General features: G+C 38.1%; 1 protein-coding gene across 1 annotated transcript; it reads left to right on the top strand.

Annotated features, from left to right (window-relative positions):
• Nucleotides 1-915: 915 nt before the first annotated feature.
• Nucleotides 916-23,886, top strand: LOC122832619 (mitochondrial intermediate peptidase-like). Its single transcript, XM_044119541.1, has 19 exons — nucleotides 916-1,365; nucleotides 1,491-1,664; nucleotides 2,734-2,822; nucleotides 2,927-3,013; nucleotides 3,116-3,179; nucleotides 3,263-3,445; nucleotides 4,653-4,809; nucleotides 4,929-4,977; nucleotides 5,432-5,492; nucleotides 5,633-5,685; nucleotides 6,308-6,461; nucleotides 6,593-6,670; nucleotides 7,448-7,655; nucleotides 8,252-8,361; nucleotides 8,446-8,520; nucleotides 9,693-9,809; nucleotides 14,775-14,896; nucleotides 16,284-16,357; nucleotides 23,620-23,886. Exons 1-19 carry the CDS (start codon nucleotides 1,219-1,221, stop codon nucleotides 23,718-23,720), a joined length of 2,103 nt encoding a protein of 700 aa, XP_043975476.1. The 5' UTR covers nucleotides 916-1,218; the 3' UTR covers nucleotides 23,721-23,886.
• The last annotated feature ends 726 nt before the right edge of the window (nucleotides 23,887-24,612 follow it).

Here is a 24,612-nt window from a genome sequence, read left to right as displayed (position 1 = left end):
TCTGCTCCATTTTTTTTTCTATACTTTAAAACTGGTTCTAGATGATGTTCAGTTAGACCTATTAATTATTGGGTGGTGTAGTTTTAGTAGTTCTTTGCCAGTTATACAAATGAAATTTTTGCATAACTTGCTGTAAAAATCCAAAGATAATAGAATTAAATTCTTTGAACTTTAGCCTTTATTTATTGATAAGAATTAAAAACGTTCTCTATTTTTTTATTGCTCGAGACAGTGCAATCCCCATTATTTTTCAATTCTGTTCATCTTTGCTATTGTTTACAACAAAAATTAGTAATAGTCTGTAAAAAACAAAAACAAAAAAACCAGAAAGGCAGTATGAACAAATTCATTTGGACTTTCCGGTAGTATACTAATGTACGATCTTAAATGGGTAAAGCTGTAATCAACGAATGTGATTGAAATCTGTCTTTCTAAATGAATAAAGAAAAAGTTATCTAAGCTCAAAACAAATGACACCTAAAATTTTAATTATGCACAGTACCTACCAAAAGTATTCATACCCCATGATCATTATTTCTAAAGATAGTTTGTTGCAAATCCATAAAAGTTATTTTTATTTATTTATTTTAGATTTACAATACGAAGAAGTGTTTAATTGGCATAAATAACTTTTTTCACTAATTTGAAAAGTGGCGTGTGTATATAAATGTGTTACCTGCTTTTAATAGGAAGAACTCACGTGACAACAGATTTCGATGGGTATTCGCACTTTCGACACACTGCATTTGTGCAAATACCTGTTCCTGTAAGATATATTCACGCAGAATATGTTACAATAAAAACTCCTCCAATAAATAGCGACATATAGTCAGATCTGTTTACTTTATCCTTAAAGGAGTTGTATTCTTTATTATTATTATTATTATTTTTTTTTTTACGAAAGGGCGAGATGGTACAAAGTTTGGATTCGCATTGAGTAGGCAATGAGCTAACATGCTATCCGTTTTGATGCTAGTTGGCGAGGTCCTCTTTTATTCTATTAGAGATAAATATCATTCGTTTCCCACCAGGAGTAAAGGTTTCTAATGTATTCGGGATATTTAAAGACACGCATATTATTTTTGGACTTGCCAGACAGACTAATGTAAAGGCTAAAGTTTAGCATGCCCTCTGTCACTTTCTATCAGTATCAACCCTTAACCCCGCGGTAGAGCTTTCTGCTCTTTAGGACACGAGTTACATCCGATTTAGTACACAATGTCTGCTTCACAAAGGCTGCTTCGCCTGGTGAAGTACAGGAGTCTGTGGACCCATGTACGGAGAAAAGTCACCACATGGTCTCCTGTTGGAGCTGCTTTCAATGCCAAACCTTTCAGGAGGCTGGACCTTGTTGAGAAAAACGTGGTTTGTACATTTTTCACATCCTCACCTGCTGTATTTACTAATGTGTGCAGGAATCAACAAAAGCGGACGTTTTTTGGTGATCATAATGACATATTTCCAGTCGTTTTATGTGTTCGTGTGACCAGGGTTTGTTTGGGGTGCCAGAGCTCAGCTGTCCTGAAGGTTTCCAGGCAGCCACTCAGACAGCCCTGAAAAACACTGAGCTCCTGCTGCACAGAGCCTGCTCCTGCTCTCCAGGAGTGGAGACAGTGGAGTATTTCGACCAATTGTCAGATGGGCTGTGCAAAGTGGCTGATCTGGTGAGTTTATCCCCCTTAAATGTGGTCAGATATTTATATGCAATAAGCATTAAGGTTTACTTTGATTTAGGGGAAAACAAGAAACCTTTCATTTAAGTGTTGTATCCAAGTGGGCAGGAGTATTCAGGGCTACGGCACAATGGGATGTCTGTAGGACTTAAAGGATGAAGCACCTTTATATCCACCAGTAGATATGGGCTGGGACATGATTCATAATAAGGATGGCTCAAAAAAAGTTTTTATGTAAAAAACAAATACAATATTGCATAGGCCAGTGATGGGGCTGCTGGTTTTATATGAGTTGCTGTTGCCACTCTGGTCACCTCTAGGTGATGTCACTATTTTTGCAGTATCATTACCTTTAGTAAGCATGCAGTATTTTCCGTTTATCACAGTATTATGACACAGGTTATGACATAAATGTGTTTCTTGTTTTAAGGATTGTCTGTATAGGTTGTTTAATTTAAAAAAATAAAATAAAATCCTTGAGAAAAATTACCATGCTAGTAATCAAAGCTACTAGCTTTTATTACTTACATCACTTGTCTGTTTTATTAGAACAGAAAAGCAAAATTATTTTTGCTGCTTCTAATTGGTTGTTTACAAATGTTATCTAAAACATTATTTGTTGTAATTTAAATGTCATGAAATGAATTCATAATTTTCAAGTCCAGTATTACCCAAGCCTGTGTTTCTAAACAAGGTCAATGAACCCAGGGTGAGCTGTTTGGAGAGATTCAAAATGTAATGCACTTAATTAATAGTTAAATATAGGGACCAATGGTAGCCACTGCAAAGCAAGCCGGCGCTTTTACCAACACGCCAAGGTTCGGGGTATTTTAGCAGTACCATTTCAAACAATTTGAAGCTCTAAAACCAAAGATTACTAATTTAGTCAGTGGCTAATCTCAGAGTAAGCCTATAAAATGATATTTTGTTCCCCATTGTTGTTTCTTTGTGTTTTAAATGAACAATTGTTTATTTCTGCACTTGCAATTGAGGAAATTGTCAATTCTGGAACATAAAAATAAATGCTCAGTCCTAGTTTCATTGTCTAATTCATTTGCAGGCAGACTTTATAAAAGTGGCCCATCCAGACCCAGCATACCGTGAAGCTGCAGAGAAGACCTGCATAGACATTGGCACAGTCGTGGAGAAGTAAGAAGCATGGGTCTTTACAAAGTTACACAACTTACAGAAACTTTGGAAGCTGGTAAATTGTAAAATATTCATGTACGCCTGTCGATGAATTTATGTTGCAGGTTGAACACTAATGTTGAATTATGCAAGAGCCTGAAGAATTTACTTGACAACGCAGAAGTTGTGGCAGAGCTGGATCCTGACACAAAGTACATTTATTAGGAATCTATTTAGTTTTTAACTTTGCTGTAAGTGACGATTGTTCAGACATGGTCAAGCTGTACATATTTTTTTTTATTTTTTATTCTTAGGCGAGTGGCAGAGTTATTCATGTTTGATTTTGAAATCAGTGGAATTCATCTGGATGACAAACTGGTGAGATTTTAGTTTAAATGCTTCTCTTGACAGACTAATTCTGTTTAGGATGTCTCCACTTATCCCTCCTGTTTTTCCTGCAGAGGAAAGAGGCTGTTGCTCTTCACGTTAAGCTCCTGGATCTAAACAACGAGTTTCTGATTGGCTCTCATGTGCCCAATAGAATCGCAAAGTCTGCGATTCCCAAACATCTGCAGGTCCTCTTTGCAAGTGACGGAAGTTTCATTCAAATTGGAGGACTGCATGCAGATTCCCCTGATGACTTGGTATGTTTATAATCTGAAGCACTAATACACTTCCCTCGTTGTTCGACAGATGGCGCCATTGCCACAGTTTAAACCATAGTTGGGCTCAGTTCATGTAAAGTTTCTGATCTTTGTAGTTCTTTCTGTCTTGTACATGGTTACCTTTTTTTTTTTTAAGTGAATTGTTTATTTTATTATATTGTGTTGTATTAGGAAGTATTTTAGCATTATAGTTTCTCTAAGTGATACAACTTTAGTTCTTGCTCAGAGAGGCATATCTTTAAGAAATATAACACCATGAAAAACTGAAATATTTTTTGTCACACATTTCATAAAGTTTAATTCATTTATCAATAACATTCATCAGACAGAATGAAATGCTTCCAGTTTTTATTTATTGTAATTGTGATAGTTATGGCTGACGGACAACATAAACACAGAATTCAGTCACTCAGAAATGTAGAATATTGTGAAAGGGTTATACATTTGAAACTTGTGATGCCACACCCTAATCAGCTAATTAACTCAAAACACCTGCAAAGGTTGTCTAAGCCTCTAAATAGTCTCTCATTCAGCTACACAATCTTGTCAGATGTCCAGAAGACATTCAACAACACCGTCCACAAGGAGGGGGAGCCACAAAAGGTCACTGCTGGTTATTTACACTTTGCTGTATCCAAATATATTCATAAAAGGTTGAGTGGAAGGAAAAAGCGCGACAGAAAAAATTGCAACAGAGATAACCACAGCTGTGATCAGATTGTTAGACAAAATCCATTCCAGCTGAAGTCAGAACATCAAGAGGCAACATGCAAAGACAAATCCTAGACATGGGCTACAAGCATCTCATTTCTCATGTCAAGACACTCCTGAAGCAGAAACAATGTCACAATCATCTCACCTGGACTAAGTAGAAGGAAAACTATACTGTTGCTCAATGGTCCAAAGCCGTGGCCATGTTGTTACTGTTCAGCAAACTGGCCTGAAGAGAGACACTAGACTGCACAATGCAGATGAATCTATGTTGTTTCACTTTCTGAAATGAGTGACAAAAAATATTTGAGTTTTTCACCATATTAATGTTTTTAGGTATGCCTGTGTATACCACAGTAATAATCTAATGAATTTATTTCCACATATAAAGATTTTAAAAAATGCCTAGCCAAAAACTATACTTCATTTTATATATATCTGTGTGTGTTCATGTGTATGTATGTCTACTATCTAGCTTCGAGAGATTGCATACAGGATCTACCTCTATCCCAATGCTGACCTTATGGAGTGTCTGGAGGAGCTGCTGAAGTGCAGGTACAAACTGGCCAAACTGGTTGGCTATGAATCCTATGGACACAGAGCCCTAAAAGGAACCATGGCCAAAAATCCAGGTAACTCAGTTAAACACTCAGTTAAAAAACTTTAGTTTGCTAAAACATATGTTAGTTTGTTGGAGTACCAGTGATGCTTATAGAAAATGTTTTAACTTTACCCTTCTCACCTTCTGTAGAAACGGTGATGAGTTTTCTCCAGTTGTTAACAGACAAGCTGTCACAGAGGTATGGCCTTTTTTTTTGTGATTTTTTATTATTTTTTTTGTTACTTTTGTCTTTAAATATCCTATATCTGCTTTGATAAGCTACAATAAGTCTGTGGGCTTTATTTAAAATCATCTTTGCATTGAAAATGCATTCAAATAGATGTTATAATCCCCAAAAGCCTCTGGCTTTCTGTGTTTCTTATCTTATGCAATTGTATTCTGCATGCGGAAAATTACTCAAACAGTCCAAAAAGAAAAGCACGTCAGGTGGACCAGAGTGCTCTAAATTACCCACAGGAATTATTGTGAGCTTGTTAGCCTGGCAGCCTGTCCAGGGTGTTCCCCTGCCTTCAGCCAAATGCATGCTGTGATAGGCTCTGCCCTCCATTGACCCTGTGTGGAAGAGGTGCAAAGAGCCAGGAATTAATGCCTGCGGACAATTAGCTTTTAACTTTTATCTTTTTATCTCCCAGAACAGCAAAAGATTTTCAGATGATGAGAGACATGAAAAAGAAGCTCAACCCTCGTAACGCTGTGAGTGTTTTTTTTGTTGTTTTCTTTTTCATTACAAGCAAGACTATGTTCCTTTACTATACAGTGCTATCCTGATACTTTAAATATTGAACGTTCGTTCAAGCTTCAGTAACAATCTGTAACCTCTTGTTTTCCCACAGGAGTTAATGCCCTGGGATCATCCATTCCTCAGTGGTGTCCTGCGTGCTGAAAGGTGGAAACCTTAAATTGTTTTCCAGTTCATTGTCATTTGATAAAAATCAGGTTAAGCTGTCTTTATGTGATGAGCTTTGACGGTCATATTTCCATTCTCTCAGTTTGTGGAACCAAACTGTGCCTCAGGTGTCACTTGTTACAAAGGCTGATATGGGAGAAGCATGGGAGCTGCTTCAGTGGTGTCTCCATCTCCTTGAGAAAGCTTAAAAAAAAAATCTCAGTTTTTTTCTTTAATATAATGTTTTCCTCAGTCATAATACCAAGATGACTTTATGTAGAGTTCCCGCAACTAAATGTGTGTAGAAAACATTAAAATAAATTAACATTTCATTGCAGTAGCATTATCTCACACTGGAAAAAGTCAAACATACTCAACACTTTATTTCATCAATGTTTATTTCATCAAAGGGTGGTATTTATGTAAACTATATCGCGTTATAATGTTTTCCCTCATCAAAAACATATCTAGAATGGTTTCTCCCCCCACCCCCAGGATTTGATCTTAATCCTGAAGGTAACTTAATGGCAAAATATCGCAGAATCTTTCTTGCATTTGGTTGAAAATTACAAAAAAAAATTTCCCTGTTTTAGTAATTGAATTTTACTTTTGCTCTTTCCAGATACAACATTGAACCGAGCCTCTACAGTCCCTACTTGTCTCTTGGTGCTTGTATGGAGGGTTTGAACAACCTTTTCTCCCAGCTGTATGGCGTCTCCCTCATGTCTGAACATCCCGGTGCTGGAGAAGTGTGGAGCGAGGACGTCCGCAAACTGGTGATGGAAATCTTCTTTGGCGATGCAAACCTCATCGGTTCTTTTTAAATCACACCTTTTCTCTGGAAGTCTGTTTTCTGCATACAGCTTGTGCTCTGATTATGATGAGGTTTACATGTGTGTGTCACTAGGCTGTGGTGCATGAAACTGAAGGCTTGCTGGGGTATATCTACTGTGATTTTTTCCACCGACGAGATAAACCTCATCAGGTAAGTAACACAAAGTTCACATCAGGTCTGAAATAGATCTTAATGGGTTGCACCAAAAGGCTCAGATCAAAATTTGTAGCCAGTCACCAGTCGTTCAGTTTTTTGTGAATCTTCGTCAGAACCGATTAAAATTTTTCTTTAAAATTTCTAATATATTATTTAACAGCATTTTAAAAGGCAGTGTTATGTATTGTACAGGCACAGTGCCATTTTATAGCAGAATAAAGTAATTATTAAAGTAGTTATACATTTGCTGTATATATCAAACATGACTTGTGTTTGATGTATTATTGATAAATGTTATATTAGCCTCCAATTTGAAGCTGCTGCCTCAGCTTCAAATTTTTCTATTTTTCTTCTCTAATTCAAATCATAAATGGTATAATTTTCATTTTCTGGTCTGAAAATTAGGTAATAATTTAGGTCACCATAAAGTCATCGTTAATAAATTAGAATATGATATCCATTACATTAAAAGTACAATTTAACAATAACAACCTTCAAGCAGGTGCTGGATACTTTTCGATAACAAATATTTCTTATTATTCATAATAATGAAAATTCTTTTTTTCTTGTTCTCATGCAATATCCTGATTTTAAATCTTGTGTTTCATTAACTGTAAGCGGACAAATCCTCTTAATTACAGAAATAACGGCTTAAAAGCATCCATCTCTGATAATTATTAAAATAATGTGCTTCACTTGAGTTACTGAAATGAATGAGCTGTTCAATAATATTCTAATTCATTGGACACAACGTTATGCTTGTCCATGCAGGACTGTCACTTCACCATCCGGGGCGGACGCTGGTGCCAGGAAACGGATCAGTACCAGCTGCCGGTCGTCGTGCTGATGCTGAGCCTCCCCCACCCCACCAAAAGCGCCCCCACTCTGCTCACCCCGGGCATGATGGAGAACCTCTTCCATGAGATGGGCCACGCCATGCACTCCATGCTGGGACGGACTCGCTACCAACACGTGACAGGTGCAGCGAGGACGGACGGACACACCCTCTGAGCAAATCACAAATTGTAACCATGCAAAACTCAAAGGGCTTATTTGAATTAAAGTCTACTTTGGAACATGAGACAGGACTTAGTGAAGTAATAACAATCCAACAGCACAGAAGGTGTTTTCTGGTTGACATTTCATGAGCTCTCAGTCTGTAAATGATGAATGTGTGTAGTCCCAAATGTCACAAGCTAGAATTACGTTGTTTGACACAGACCTGAAGGGTTTTTGTTTCATTGCAGTGAATTTGAAATAGAAAGTGAGTCTGATCACGTGTAAGCCTCTGGCTGGGTTTACACGACGCTCGACACCATTTGCAGTGTCGGATGACTCTGAAAAATGCCAAGTAATTTAAGAGATCATTAGCCGTGTGACTATATTGACTAAACTCGTCGTTGCTACTTTAGTGGCTGTCTTGTTTAAATGTGTTCAAACATGCTTCTGAAATCTAAGTTGTTCATAAAATCGGCCTAATTTGTAACTTAATCCGTGCCCCCCTCCCTCTTTTTACACTTTTCACCTTAATTTATGAGAAGTCAAAGTTCATAAGTTTTCATGTTGCTCTTCAAGGAACCAGGTGTGCGACTGATTTTGCAGAAGTCCCCTCCATCCTCATGGAGTATTTTGCCACAGACTATCGAGTCATCAGCCAGTTCGCCCGTCATTTTGAAACTGGACAGGTACGACTGACGCCGCAGAACGAAGAAAGTAGTGTTTTAAAAGACAAACTAGCTGACAGGTTTACTCTGTCTGTGTTTCATCAGCCTCTGCCTGAGAACATGGTGGCTCGTCTGTGTGAGTCCAAGAAGGTGTGCGGAGCGGCAGACACCCAGCTGCAGGTAAACTTCCCCGCCTAAGGAAATCTAACTGGAGTTTTAAATTCAACACTTTTCAGGTTGTTACGACATTTGATCACAAGAGCTTGAATGGAGTTTTTTGTGTGATTATTACATTTCCATTATACTAATATGGAATTCAATTATGCTATTTAATATCTATTCGCATGTTATCATCCTAGATAATAATAATAGTAGCCTTTATTTAACCAGATAAAAAAAACCTCATTGAGATCTCCAATCTCTTTTTAAAGAGAGACCTGGAAAGATAGCAGCACCATGTAGAAACATCAACATTTACATTCAACCAGAGAAATGCATTCAGTTTCAAAAGTGTCAAAGCATAAAATAATAAAAAACAATGTCACAGAAAAACTTTTACTCCTACATCATTATCGGTTTTTACCTTTTTTCCCCCTTTACATTTGATTTCAGCATCATAAAGTGCAATATCTGGCTTCCGTGCACATTTACTCCCATCTTTCATAGGAGATCACATGACACAGATATGGACATGGAGCAGCCAGTTCAGACGGTCTCTCTGTGGCTGGTTTTGCTTTTTAATATTGAAAACAACAACTAACAAATCCTGATTTGACATCACCTATATTTGTTGTATGTGTTGCGTGCATACACACTGACATATTGTTCACAGGGAGGACTGCTAACATGAAATAATCTAAAACAATATTAAATATGTAATATTGAAGTGATAAAATAACATATAAGCACAGTGTTATCATAACGTTCTACTCAGGGCCAGCCTGCCAGAGAGTCTAGAGGGCGTTTGAAATAGTTATATCGGGTCGGATTTGGCTTGCGGGCCTTGAATTTAACATATGATTCAAAAGATGCTTCCGTTAGTTAAGATTATATCCGGATGTTGCTGGACTGCACTGTAGTGGGCCAAAGCCTTTATTTTTAGCATCTGTTATGAAATTAACAGGACAGTGTATAGGGCTGGCATTATGATTTATTGAAAACTAAAATCTGATTTTCTGATTCTTGTGGAGATACTTCGTCAGACAATGCTGCAAATATGAACGTTAAAAAACATAATAAAACAGGCAGCTCCTGTGGTAATTTACTTTCCTGTGTGTGGGAGAGCCCTGAGCTTTTTGTTGTTGTTGTTGTTGTGTTGAGTTTTCTCTTTTCTTTTCTTTTTTTTTTGTCAGGTTTTCTATGCAGTCTTGGACCAAATCTATCATGGCAAACCACAGAACCGCTCCACAACAGAAATCCTCAAGGAGATGCAAGAGAAGTTTTATGGGTTGCCTTATACTCCCAACACGGTACATCCCAATCATAAAAACTTTTTTTACACCTATTGATTAACTTGCATTCTCTTCATCAGTGTCTTTAAAAACACCAAAGCCTTTCCCTTTCCTTCTCTACTTTTTGCTTTGTTTTATGTGTAACCCCCTCAGACTCAAAGGCAGTTAAAGGATTAAAGTCCCGTTTAAAGCTCTCCTGAAATAACAGAGCACACTCAGTCCTTCTATGAGCTCTCCTATGGGAAATATTTGAAACTCTTCCTCCCAGCCCTTTAATAAAAAAAGAGCCAAGTTTTCCCCACTTCTGCAGCTGTGGGTGAAAGGATGGAGCCAAGAGGTAAAATGGAATAAAATGAAAGTTATATTTCAGCCTGCAATGGTCTTCACACAGAATTCCCTTGGAGCTATAATTATGTGGGGTGCCATCAGGAATAGAGATTGCAGAAAAGCTGAATATTGCCTCATAATGTCAGCGTCTAGGCCCGCGGTTCTCTTCAAAGCACTCCTGCTTGTTTGTCTGTAGCTCTGATGGTAGTTTTTGGACTGCTGAGTGCTCTTTAGCTTTCCAAACCATAATGAGACACTTCGTGCAGAGCTGGATCTTGAGTTATGTTGTGGGATATATTCCTCATTTTAAGAGACAGTGGACTTATTTAAACTCTCCAATGATTGCTCTCAGCCATTGGAGAGTTTTTTTTTTTTTTTTTCTTAAACTATTTCAGCATCTTTTTGATCTAACCATTTAGCTAGCTTTGACACGTGTCATTAATAATGCACAGTTCTTGGTTCCTGTTGTGTACTAAGAAAGAGGATCAGCTGCGGGTAACGCAGACCACATGCTCAATTTTAAGATCAAGATGTTTGAGGGGAACCAACAAGCAGAAAGCGAGACATTTGTTTAGTTCTTTGTGTGTTTTCTCCTCTTTTCAACAATGATCCAATCTTTTTAAGCGTTAATTACACAACAGCTCATGTCTTTTACGTTCTTTTGTAGAATTATGCAGTTGTGGTGTAGCACGATGAAGGAAACACAATTTGAGCGTGGAAAGAGCGTAACATGTCTTTTATCCCCCTGTATAAGAATGAAAAGCCTGCAGTTACTTTGTCTTTTGAAAGGTTCAGACAGATATTGTGCTGACGCGTCACCCACATGCAATCTCTTAGAAATGTTGATGTTAATTATCCGATTTGAGGCTAAGGGATTAAAAACAAAAGAGAAGTTGAGGAGTCTAAAAATCATTTACAGGGTTAGTGTGATGGGTTCTTAAAGGATCTCCAAAAATAATAAATAGCTCTTCAAATAACTTGTTTCTTACTCGGATGTGTTGCAAACAATTGCAAGGAAAAGTTGGTTATGCTCTTTGTAAACACTGACGTAAGTAGAGTAGTTTCTTTTTTTTGAATGATTATTTCACATTTAGTCATGATACAAACCCAAATTTCTATGTTATTTGTTGGAACTTTAATTAGGAGGCCAGCCCAATGTAGAGTGTGAAGAAAAATGATGCACTGTTTACATTTTTATTTTCAATATAAAAATCTGATGAGTGTGGGATGTAATTCTCTTAAGTCTTCTTTACTCCAATACATCTCCATGAAAATAGAATACTAACACTGAACATAAGCCTGGTCGACTTTATGAAACATGGTGGTGGCAGCATCATGCTTCCAGCAGGACAATGACCCCAACATGAAGCCACGACTGCAATTGAATGGTTTATATGAAATCATATTCATATACCATGTATTGACATGGTGCAATAAGTTTTTCCCACTTCGTTGTATGTTTTTTCTGTGGTGCAAAATACATAGCAGTTCGTTCCTGGAACCCAACAAATTGAGAAAATGTTCGGGGGATTTGAATAATTTGCAAACTACTGCGCGTTTTCCATTTTGTCTGAATTAGATGTCAAACAGCTTCAACAGGCCTCCTAATCTCTGTGATCCAAGCTGCTGTATATCTGTTTTACACAGCAAACTTTTCCTCGCTGCAAAGTTATGTGAGCCGTGACTCCTCTCAAGAGTGCATTTTCCTCTTATTAAAGTCCCCTCAGCCCAGAAGAGTCATGTCAGCATGACACTTTAGAGCCTGAGTATTTTTCCCACTGCTGCATCGCTCAGGGAAGATGAGGCTTCAAAGCTGTTTGACCACAGTTGGAGAGGATCAGCCAACACTTGGGTTAAAACTCTCAAACAGCTGCAGACACGTTTTATTGAAGTGTTCACAGATATGGCAAGTGTTGCAATATGATAAGTTGCTTATTACCATCTTAGAAAATGGGAATTATTTACAAATGAATTATGTTTTACAAAGTAGCAACAATTAGTCCTGCTGCAGCTGCTAAAATAGCAATATAGCATATTAATTATTACAGCTAAAATGTTGTCCGAACCCTTTATATTATTAGTTTCATAAATAAACTTCAGCAACTATACCGATTTAAAAACCCATTAAACTTTATGGATGTAATGTCGAAGTTATGCTTTTATAGATTTGGCTATTTTGCTTTAGATCAAAACAAGTGTACCAATTAACTGGCTAATTAGTCAGGCTCTCTGCAGTTGGGTGCTTCACAGATAAGCTGCTCATGTCTTGTTTAATGTAAATTGAAGACATTGTTACTGTAATAAGATTGATGTATGGCACACATAGAGATTCCACTCTGACTGTTCAGGTTTTTCACAACTGGAAAATTGTTTGTCAAGTTGTCTTCCTACCAGCTTACTGGTAGTGCGCAGCATTTATTTAGCCAGTTTTGAAACACTAAGTTTTTAAAACCATGTAGACCATAATACCACTACCTGGCCGAGACCTCATGGAAGTATTAAAAATATTGCAACCAATGCTAATGTCATTATCCCAATTTTTTTTTATTGGATCATCCATTTTGGCTCAAAACTTCACAATTGGTGCCTCTAAGATTTGTTTGATTTCTATATTTCATTATACAGAAATGCATTCATTACATGAATTTGGGATTTCTGGGAAAACCACTAATCCCATTCAAGTCATCCTTTTAATATGTCTATCTAGCACCCAAATTATTTTTCTACGCTTTGTTTCAAAGACTCCAAGATTAGATAACAAAAACGCCACTGTTTGTATTCCTCAAATCATTGAAATTACTGAACAAGCTACAACACACCACTTCAATAAATTAAATCAGAAAACAATAGCATTTCTTTGTCACCTTTCTTATGGTTTCTATGCTCATATTGAATCCCGTTTTTAGCTGGGCAGACACTCCTTCAATAATCAAAGCATGTCGATTCTAGAGAAAGATCAACTTTTATTACAAAAGTGTGCAGTCTGATATCATTGTTAACTGTAGCAGTAAACTTGTCTTGCTGAGTCTTGGAATGTTTGCCAGCTGAATTCCCCGGAGTGATCAGTGCACAAATCATAAAAAAACCCCTCACCTTTATAGATATGGTGAGGGGCCCCTTCAGGCATCCACAGGGGAAACAAGAAAGGAGGAGAACGGGGCTTCCTGGCATTTAGGAATTTTCCTGTTTGTCCTTTTAATAGAAGGACCTTGTAAGCTGCAATTATTTTTTTTTGGCTACCTTCCTTCTTATTATATGAATAACTCAAGTGGACTGGCACTTAAACACAGAACTTTTAATGTACGAGATATCCTTTTTTGCATTTATTTAATTAGACCTGAAGTACCTGAAGATTTTAAAGCTAAATAAGTTTTACTCATTTTAAATTTTACCCTTTAGATTCATGGCAGCTGTGTTATATTTTGCAGGAGTTTCAGTGTTCGACAACAGATTCAAACGGATATTCTGACAGCTTCTCTTTACAAAATAAATTTAAGATGTTATTATGTTTTGTGTCAGGTGTCAGTTTTTCCCACTTTTAGTTTCACTATATTGAAAGTGAAACAATGAGCTACTTCTAAAATGAAAATAAATGTAACCTTTTGGGTCGTCATCAATCATTGTTTATCTTGATAAACTTTTTACTGGTTATATGGACATTAGAACATTTTATGTGAAAAGATATTTTCTTGTTACATTTAATAGTTAACATTAATCAACACACACCTGCCTTACTCTAATAGCCTATTTTCTTGTTTTCCCATTTTAAAGGTATATTTAAAGAAATGTATCATGTCATATTTATACTTCAAGGAAACAAGTAATGTGCTACAAATTAAAAGGTCCCTAAAAACAAAACAAACTTAAGAAATATTACAATGTAAGTAAAAAAAAAAAAAAAAAAAGGCTTTCTTTGGAGTATCAACAGGTGTTGCACCAGCAGAGACATTTGAGCAGAAAAAAAAATATTTTTGACAAAATGTACCGAAGCATAAGGTTGTTTTTTTTTTTTTTTTTTTTTTTTACAAGTATCAGATGGAAGTGTTCTGCTGCAATAAACATTGATTATTTTAATCCTTTTTACACATTGGTATGCACCAATTACTTTTTTAAAAACCCTATTTAAGTTTGAGGATAATATAATTGCGTATTGTATTAAAAATGGAGGCTGCCAGCAGTTATGAGTCAGGCGCTGACTGAAATCTTTTCAAACACAAATGTACTCTGCCTTGCAGGCATGATGTGTGGCACGTTTATTGTTCTTAACAAGCTTGCATTTATCATCGCCACATCTGTAGGATTAAATCTCCCAGAGGGAAATTAGAATTTTTCGTGTATAGTTCTTCTTGTTTCTCATCTATGTTATTTGATTTATTGCGTTAAAACTATATGAATAGTGTGATTAAAAGAAATCATATATCTTCCCTGTAATGTGTGAACACGTCTTGTAAATTACTGTAGCACAAAAAGTGACAAGTTCTGCTAGATTTTTTTTTTTTTTTCTGGTGAGATCAACTATTGTTGTGAATGTGTACACAGTAAATAAAAAAACCTTATTTGTACTTGGTGACCAATGTTCTTAAGAAGTTTATATTCCCTGAAAAATCCATCCAAACAGAAGTGATCTAAAGTTTTATCCTGGCTGCTCTGTTTTAGGCGTGGCAGCTGAGATTCAGCCACCTGATTGGCTATGGGGCTAAGTACTACTCTTACCTCATGTCGCGGGCCGTGGCCTCCATGGTGTGGAAGCAGTGCTTTGTTCTGGATCCATTAAACAGGTGAGCTTAATGCTTCATGATTATCATTCAGGTTGAAGACCCTAAAAAGTGAGGATCAAAACCACTTTGTTAGTTTGTAGTGTTTGTGGATTTTTACAAGGAATTAAGGGCAACTGGAAGAAATGTTAAATTAGATGTTTCCTACTATGAGTGCACTATATCACCTATTTATAAGTAATTAGCAATACTATATAAGCTTTTAAGAGGCTTTTCATTAATTGATGCAGAATCAACCTTTGGCAAGAATCTAGTCACTTTTAATGGTTCCGTTGCTCTTTAATGAACCATAGATATTTAAGATTACTTTGTAAGGTTTTATAGCTTGATAATACAAGAATTACTTCTAAGGAGAGTGATATCGGAAAGAATGCTCAGAACTATTTCTCTTTTTTAAAGGGGGTTATTATGCAAATCAACCTTATAGCTTTGTTTTAGGATATTATTCCATCATCAAATACCTGGAGTGTCACTTTTATTGTTTTTCATGAGTGTTGGAGAAATTCTTGAATCTCCTCTGGGAGTCATGCTGTGCCTAAGCACTTGCTCCCACGAAGCACCGCCTATTTCCACAAACTGCAGCCTCCAACTCAGCTTCCACCTCACACTCCCCCATTCAGCTCCTTCAGACTAGCAGCAGCAATTATGCCAAATTGCTGCTGCCCATCATATGTACTACTGTTCAGCTCAACGCTCCTAAGAACAGTTGTAAGGGGAGTAACGGAGGAGCATTGTTGTGAAGCTAGAGTGTTGGAAAGAGTAGGAGGCTCTTAAAGAGACAGAGGCCCAATTTCAAGGCATCAAAATGCAAAGTCAAATTTCATTTAAATCATAGTTGATAAAAGCAGAATTTTATAACAACTGCGGGTAACATAGTGTCTTGATTGTGTTATAAATTGGCACCATATGCTGGGAAAATAAATAGTACCCTCCTTTAAACTTCTTGCTTTTTAGAAAGTGAAATGATGGATGTAGACATGGTGTTGAACTGTTGGATGTCTGAAGTCTTGAGACTGATTCAGCCTGACAGGGCGCCTCCTCTGGATACTGTTTGAGTCTCAGCCTGATGATAAATGTGACATACAAAACATGAAACTGGAACCAGCAAATCCACACCTGAATCTACACCACATCCTGCAATAACACAAAGAGACAAAACTGGACAAAGCAGAGCATTATTTGAAATTCAGACACTCTAGTGCATTCTCAGGCTTTTTTTTTCTACATTTTCTTTTTAAGTTGGTTTTTGTTTCACTTACTTTGGCAGCCCTGGTAAATTAATAAGACTTTAGCTTTGAGCATCCAAAGGCTGCCCAAGGTTCTGACATGGGAGGATAATGCCATGTCTAACCATTTCTCCTCCTTGTCTTTCTCTGTCCATCTTTGTCAGGGACATGGGTGAGCGTTACCGACGGGAGATGCTGGCTCATGGAGGAGCTAAAGAGCCAATGTTGATGGTGGAAGGCAAGTTCAAGTTTTTTCACATAAATCCTGGAGGAGTGAATTCCTTTTTAATACGAGAAATGTTCAAATCACAATAAAATTGCTGAAAAGGGATTCCACTGGAAATGATCTAATCAGAAATGAATTTCCTCATTGTAATAGCTTCTTGATATATGAGTATAATAAGGCATGTCTAATTGCATCAATAGTATGCCGGCAATTAGTTTTAACTGTCTAGACAAACTAATCAAGAAGCTCTTTGGGTTTCTTGCTTTGTTTTGTCTCGTTTTAAGCAGAAAGACGTTCTCCAAAGCCCAGACGCAGCTCATCCAGCTGTTGTGGTTTAACAGTCTCTTTCTCTGTGGCATATATTTAAACATTAAACACACCTTGTGGTTCTTATCTTTGTTTACAAGAGCTTTGTTGTCCTAGAGACAAAGCCAGCCCTCCTCTGTGATACTGAATGTAGAGCCTGCTCTGTCTGCCTTCCAGCCACCTGCACTTGTCCACAGAACAAAGCAGAAAGGGAAGGCGAGGGGGAAACTGCTCATTAAAAGTTTTAGTGTCTGTGTCCTCAGCGCTGCTGACTTTGCAAAGCTGGAAACCCAGTAAATGAACTGAGTTTTTTTAGTTTAAAATTCATAATTTTGTTTTTGTCCTTGTCTTAGAAAGTGTAAATAATTAATAGCATTCTCTGGAGTTCTTTTATAACTCTCAAAGGTTGGAAATGTCCAGGTTTTTTTATTTGTTTTTAAGACTAGCCCCTGCATAAAAGAGGGGTCAAAGCACTTCACATAATAAAACCACAATACACTAATTACGCAAAAAGCAACACTTGTTACATATTCTCAAAAGCCATCATCAAAATTATCAAGAATAATCATCATAAAATATATTAATCAATGTTACATTTGTTTTTCATCAAATACCCTCTAAACAGGTGGGTTTTAGCCTTTCTTTAAAGGAAGTTAGTGTTTCGGCTGTTTGGTAGTTTTCTAGAGGTTTGTTGGACGTTGCTGAACTGAGTTTCCACAGAGCAGCTAAGAATATAAATTTAAGTTTGGTCATTTCAGTAATCCTGTTAACGGGGAGTTTGTTAATCTCCCAAATAATGACACTGAAAGGAAGTACAATACAAACGATCTGCGGTCACCAGCCCTGTGGTCACCTCTTTCTAGTCCCAATATCTCAGCCACCAAATAATTAGACCCTTCTTATTTCAACCAATTAACCGTTCTTAAACTCACATTTATTTTTATTGGTTTCTTTTGAAGTGAGAGCTGCTACTCACTGTGTGCAGCATGGGTAAAACCCATTTTGAATCTTCTGGCAGGCTTTCCTTTCCTTAAATTGTCGTAGTCAAGAGTGACCGTAAAAATGTCTGCAGTGGAAATAATTATTCTGTGGTAAAAACATTACATTTTTCTAGCAACAGAGTCTAAAAGATATTAAAGAGCATTAGAGTAGCTAGATGATGAATCCAGATTCAGATGTTTTATGTCCCTCAAACTAAAAATGTCATGAAATTATTCTATTATTCCTGTCTGGAGAAATGATTAAACTAAAATACTTTCCTGCATTTCTCATCCAGCCATCACACTATTTTCACTATTGGATTGACTTATCTAACATCATTATGGAAGCAGTTATATAAAACCATATTAGTGAATTCATTTCAATGTTCAAATTTTTATGGTTCACATTTTTGTACAGAATCTGGAAAAGTGTACAACTGAATCTCAAGTGTTTTCTAAATCTGAACAGGTCAATAAAATATAGTGAAAGATGTAGATCTTCACACTTTATTTCTTAACTCATTCTCTAATACACTTAATGTACAGTGGAAACATTGCTGGGGAATGAAAACTGTTTTTGTTATGACTTAGTACTTTTTTTAGCAGCAGTAGGGTTAGAAAAGAGAGAGACAGTAACTAATGTACATAATCTTTTCAATGTAGTACATAAAAGTGACGTTTCCTAGTTTTCATCAGTGAGGTGATAAAAGGGGGAACTGTAGCACACCTAGCAGTGGGGCCCAAAGGCCCAAAGGCTCAAAGGCCAGTGTTTGGAGGCCAGTTCTGGATGCCCAGAACTGACCGTTTCTCAGGAAGAAAAGTTCTGAATGGAAACCCATTTATTAAATCTGCAGGAGAGGCTTCAGGACAGGGCGAGTTGGAGGGGGAGAAAAGAAAAAGGGAAGGAGGGGGTGAAAGGTGATCGACTAACTGAACTAAAGCTGAGGTCCTGCTACAGAAAGGGCTTTCATGCTCCAGGCTGCTTCTATTGCTTCAGTGCTGAACATTGGAAATGGATCGGATCAGGCTCGGTGTCCGAGTCCCAGAACTTTGTTGGTCTTTGTATATTCCTCCCCCCCACCCATATTTCACAAATTTGTTTTGCTGCACATTATTTCAAATTCCACTTTGACTATTACATTGTCTTTAAGAAATTATAGATTCTGCTTCCAACAGATTATAGTCAGTCTGAATGAGCAAAGACGTTTCTTCCACTGTGAACATCTTGTTTAGGAAGCAGCCTATGATGAAACTTTGACTTTCACTGAGGACAACAGGAATAGCTAGTTTATCACTGAAGCAATTATTCTCAAAAAGCTTTCAGGCTCCAACACAGCAAGTAACACTTTGATTGCTTATTGTGCCAAAATGGCAGTACAGGTGAAGCACGTACACTAAGTAAATTTCAATTTCAACGTCTCGAATCAGTTTTTCTGAACTGCCAATGAACTGAATAATCTTCAACTTTTTGATCATTTCTGCTTGTCATAGTTCTCCATCATGGTAGATAATATAGATCTAAACAGACTTCCTAGATTATTTTGGATGGATGCATGGTTCTGTTTATTCTAGAGGAGATTTGGGATTAGTTTCACTTTTAGAAGTCAACTCCACACCTGGATTGTGTCAGGATGCTCGTCTTTCCCTCAATTTGCATAGATGCACTCACACCCTCATGTGCTGTGTAAACGCTGCAGTTAAACATTTATAGCAGCAGCTTTCTTGCAAATGACACCATGTGAGGAGGACTGCACACTCTTCTTAGGAGGTAACCATTGTAACGCACAATCATTTCAAGCACATCTGCTCCTGTTTTTATAGCAATTAGTCTTGTAATTAGAGCAATTATAGCTGTGCTCTTTAACAGCTTCACTCAAGCTGAAGATCTGGCTAGATTAAAATGAAGTTGGCACAATGCTTTGAGGCAGTCAATACAGATTTCCCTCTGCCAAAGTGTTTTGTCATGAATACAATGTTTGCTTTTTTAAAATTATTATTTAAATGGTTTATCTTCACTAACTGTAAGCTTTTGTACTTTGAGAAAAGGCATGTCCAAAACAAAGAGCTTCACTGCACAGCGTTTGTCATCACCCTTGTCTTGCTTGTTTTCTGGACCTGTCTGAAGTGAGTGTTTGGAGGAAACACTTCCTGAACTTCAAAGCTGTAATTACAGAGTCAGTGGGCCTCTGGTTTGCCTCCAGGCCTGACAGAAGTAACTGCTTTTCGCACCTTGACATGTTTTCGACTGGCTGTAGCTCCAGCAGCCACTGAAGCAGCCAGCGATATGTTTTGAAGTGTGGGATCATATAATCCTGTCAGATCTTAGCAACCTAGAATATGTGGATAATACAATTACAGGGAAGATGACACCACAGAGGACTTTAGGCGATGTACCGAGTTCCTGCTTGCTGTTGGTTTATTCACATGTTAAAGCAGAAATGTAACATTATGACTGCTCCAAGTTGTGGGTGTATGTGGCCTACTAAAGAAACCAGTAAATCACCAAAAGCCAAGCCTTTGCAGCTCAAATGAATCAGTTTGACGTTTAATTTTATCTATAAACTTATGAAAGTTTTTTTTCTCAGAAATTTAGCTTAAGGCTATTATACAGCAACCAAGTTTGTTCTGCTTGTTTTAAACTGGAGAGCTATATTTTTATCTTTTTTCCTTTTAAAGATGTGGATCATAAAACACCTACTAGCTTTTTCCATTATGGTATAACATTCTCTAGGCGTAATTGAGAGGTTTGATGAGTTTAGCCAGCAGTAGCTGCAGGCAGAACAGCAATTTTGAAGCATTTCTGCAGAATCTTTGTCCCCAGAGCGGCCATTACTGAGACTCAGAGCTGGTCGAGGCTACAGAGTGCTTCATTTTCCAGATAGCCATCACCCCACCACCCTGTCTGTAAATAAACATGCTTTTGGATTGTAGTAGTGTAAGTTTAAGCAGAGCGTAGCTTTGAGGGCTACATTAGGACATGGTTGCACTTTTGTTTGGAGTTCACATGAGAAGACACTGTTAAATATTTTGGCTTTCTCTGCTGTCTTACTTCAGTTTTTAATTTTCTAAGTAGAGTGGTGTTTCTCAAACTTTACAAAAAAATTCCAAGATTACTGCCATCTTAGCAGATATTTATTATTTCTCCAAAGCTAATGGAAAGATTAGGTAGAAATTGGTCTGGAAACTCAGCACAGAGCAGCAGGAAAACAGAGACATGTTGGCTCTACATTTGACCATCATCTCAGATATTCTCCATAGACTCCACCTATCCACGGACCAGTATGCTGTAGGTACTTCTTTTCCATTTCTCTGCAATAAAAAGCAAATTTTTCACATGCAGGAAAATATATCTGTAGTTAAATGCAAAGGGAGTCAAGGATTTGAATGTCCTCACATCAAATTTGACACTTTATGCAGGAAAAGGGTTATTATTGGCTTTTAAGGGCTTTTAAAAGCACTTTGAAGAAAAGAACTCCACCGGCCGTTTCTCCTCATGTGTCCTTTAACACCTGCTGTTTTACCCAGACTCCGTCGGCCAAGTTGGCGTACGATGCTGGCCCTCAGATGACTGTAACGGGTAGAAGCCCCTTCATCAATGGGTGCGTCAGAGCCATTATGAATGGAAATGGAAACTCTTAAATACGAGATGACTCACATGGCAAAGTCCTAAAGCTTTCACAACAATGGACACAAAGCACAGATTATGTTTAGTTTGGCTCTGGTTTTTCCTCAGCGCCTGGCCAAGAGTTAGTATAAACCTCTGCCAACCGAAACACTATCAAGCGTGCTAAAAGACTGGGAGAGTATCTGGGCTTCAGCTGCTGGGGAAAGCAGAGCCGGCTGGATGGATGACCGACTGTGTGAATGTGCAGATTTTGTCTGTTCTTCAGGTGTTTGAGCCAGAATAGACAAAAAAAATTTACTCTGTAATGTTTTCTGTTTAATTTGGAAGCCATTCTGAAACTATTTGGATTATCTAATAATCAAAAAGGTCACAACTGATCATAAAGAGTGAGGCTGGTTGTTTCAGATGTGGAAACAATACTTTACCTACAGTAATAATTCCATGTAGTAAGTATTCATCACATCCTTTTGACATTTTGTCACAGAGCATGATGCTGCCACCACCACCGTGTTTTATAAGTGAGTTGGTCTTTTTAGGGCTGTTTCCAGAGCTACTTTATGACCACAAAGCGCAACGTTGATCTGGAAGTTGAATTGTGGTCTCATTGAAATAACTGCTGTATTTATACAGAGGAAATGTTACACTCTGGTGGATTTGAAATACTAATTAGGTTATTATATGAAGATGGAAAATGAATTTTGAAAAACATTTTAAATCGTTCAGTTTAACCTCTGTGCTTTTCAAACGGACGCTGACTCTTAAAGCTCCTCCTAAGTTTTATCCATCTGAATCCAGCTACAGGCTGTAAATAGGTTACAAGTATTTAAAGCATGTTATTTCCCCCCCAACTGTCGGACCTTATGTGTAACTTTAGTCTTTAAAATATCCAGTTGTTCTCGACACTCGGGTCTCCAGTTTAAAGCGGTCATAAACTCGTCCTCAGCCGTGGCCACAGCTGTGATTTAGGGTTTATCACTGCTGGGTGGATATCACCGCTTTCATGTGGCCGTCTCGTTCCCAGGGATCCAGGAACCCTGCGGTCGCTCTGTGTTATAGACCCCTGCACCGCTGGTATCATCTTGTAGCCTGGGGGCTGGGTGTGACGGGTGGGTAAGAGGAGAGGATAATCCCCCATCCCTTTTTTTTTATCCCCCTAATGTTCTCATGCAAGATGAGTAGTTTGTACCTGCTGTCTCTGTTTCAAGGTGGCAGCAATAGCATAAACTCCCCACTGTGTGTGTGCGTGTGTGTGTGTGTGTGTGTGTATGTTTTGGTGCGTCTGGATGTTCAGTTCATTTCCAGTCATGCGTGTCCGGGCAGATATGCTGGTGTGTTAGTATATATGTGTGTGCGCTCAATGGAGGTGACCCATGCAGGAAAGAGGAGGGGGTGGGGAGGGTGTTATTTACATTGGCAGCTGCACAAGGGGAAATGAACTGACTTCAAAGCAAGTGTGCAGCTGAATTGTAAAGCGAGCGAGTGAGTCCTCCACGCATGAGCTGGCAGACGGCCTCTGAAATCACACAGACGTTCTCAGAGCTCGCTCTCGCCTGCGCAGTTATGTATACTCCACCGCGTTTGTTATACAGAGTCAGAGGGAAGAAAAGTTCCTCTGTCATTGTGGAAGTAACAGTCAATTAATTTTTGTTGTGTTTTTTTATTTTTTTATTTTTTTAACAGATGAACATTTGAAACCTGTGGTGGAGGCTTCAGGGTTTCCCCCAGAAAACCTGCGAAGCCCAGTGCAGCCGGCTGCCAATATTTTTGAGTTAAAAATGTTTACAGTTGGCAGAAATTTTGAAAATATCACTTGCTAGTTATGAGTTATTGGAAGACTGGAAGATTAGTACCTAAACACCAACTGTAAAGTCTTAGAAATGCAATAAAAACTAAAATGAATAAACAATGCTAAGCCTGTTGGGGGCACAAGTAAAGCCTGGTGACCCGCCAGGCTTATAATACACTGAGACTTGTTTTCAAACCACAAATACCCCTAAATAAAATCCACTGCAACCAATTCATAAAAAGGTCCAGTTTAAAGCCAAGAAGGAAACACAACAAACACGTAGAGTGGTACAGACATAATCAATGCACACAGGTGTGTGCTATTTATGAATTGGGTGACTTCTGAAAGCAGTTGATCATGCTGGATTTTATTCAGGAATATCATAACAAGGGGGGTGAACACTTGCTTTAAATGCATTAAAGTTTATTACATGATAAAATGTCTGAAACTGTTTTGCTAGACTCTTTTAAGATTTTTATGTGGAAATGAAATTGTGGCACTGGCTCAAACCAGAGCCTTACCAAAGCTTCGGCTAACTGATTTAAACATCGTTGTTGTGTTTTCTGATGTGAGACAGGCATGCTGCAGAGACGGCCCAGCATGGAGGACTTTGTGGACGCGCTTGTGTCTGAGCTCAACCCGAACTTTGAGACCTTCCTCATGGACTCTGAGAGCTGATGGACTCACACATCCAGCTGACAGAGACGGCTCCGGGCCACATCTTCACTTTATCTGTAAATTCACTGTCAACATGTTTTCTATAGTAACGCATGGAGTCATATTGACTTATTTAATGTACTTGTCGACATAACTTAATTTGAATTAAAGAGTTGAGAACTTTAAAGACAAGCAGTCAGATTGTTTCTTTTCAGTGAGTTTAACCACTCGCTGAAAGTCAAAAAGTTCTGGGTTTCTGAATACTTTGTTTCTATTCTCAATAATTCAACTCTCCAGCCACAGCCTCGTCAAATAGCGGCGCTCTGCTCATAGGATAGCCGTACATTGTTTTTTCCTGCTTAAATCAGCATGAGGAAGAATACTTAATCCGCTCTTCCTGTCATGTGCTCATTGTTTAGGCTTTGAATTAATGCCGTTCCATCTGTTTTGTCTGTCAGGAGTTTTGGGGGGGAGACGAGCAGAGCTTTGGCTCGCAGATTAGTCTAATACGAACCACACAACTGGAAACTTTTGGGACATGTCCAATCACACAAACAGCTGCCTCAGTAGGACATAATTGGTCACTTCACTCTACAAAGTAAGTTTGATTTATTTCACATTTAAAGATGAGGAGCACAGACTGTAAAATAAAGGCTTTAGTGACTTTGTGGGTTGCGTCCGTCTCAGACAGGAATCACTCTAAGCAGCAGCTGCTCCTTTTAACATTGTCTCTGCTTGCCTGCCTCACACCTGAGCCTGAGGAGAAGCTCCACATGGTTGCAGAAGATGTGAGCACACTATCAGAGAGAGTGAGCAAGCTGGGTGGCTCCCCCACACAGGGAATGCTGTTTGACACTCAGAAAGCAATAATATGTTTAAATGCAAGCAGAAAGTGGAGTTTACGCTGAAAATA

The sequence above is a fragment of the Gambusia affinis genome, linkage group LG06 (assembly GCF_019740435.1).
Source record: "Gambusia affinis linkage group LG06, SWU_Gaff_1.0, whole genome shotgun sequence".
Classification (NCBI taxonomy): Eukaryota; Metazoa; Chordata; class Actinopteri; order Cyprinodontiformes; family Poeciliidae; genus Gambusia; species Gambusia affinis.
The sequence above is the reverse complement of the archived record's forward strand: the minus strand, read 5'-3'. Positions and strand labels throughout refer to the sequence as shown.

Bases quoted from the DNA above. Each gene is read 5' to 3' on its own strand.
- LOC122832619 (XM_044119541.1), top strand. From the start codon at position 1,219: ATGTCTGCTTCACAAAGGCTGCTTCGCCTGGTGAAGTACAGGAGTCTG. The intron at 5,493-5,632 runs GTGAGTGTTTTT...GTTTTCCCACAG, and splicing joins AGCTCAACCCTCGTAACGCT to GAGTTAATGCCCTGGGATCA. The intron at 6,671-7,447 runs GTAAGTAACACA...TTGTCCATGCAG, and splicing joins GACGAGATAAACCTCATCAG to GACTGTCACTTCACCATCCG.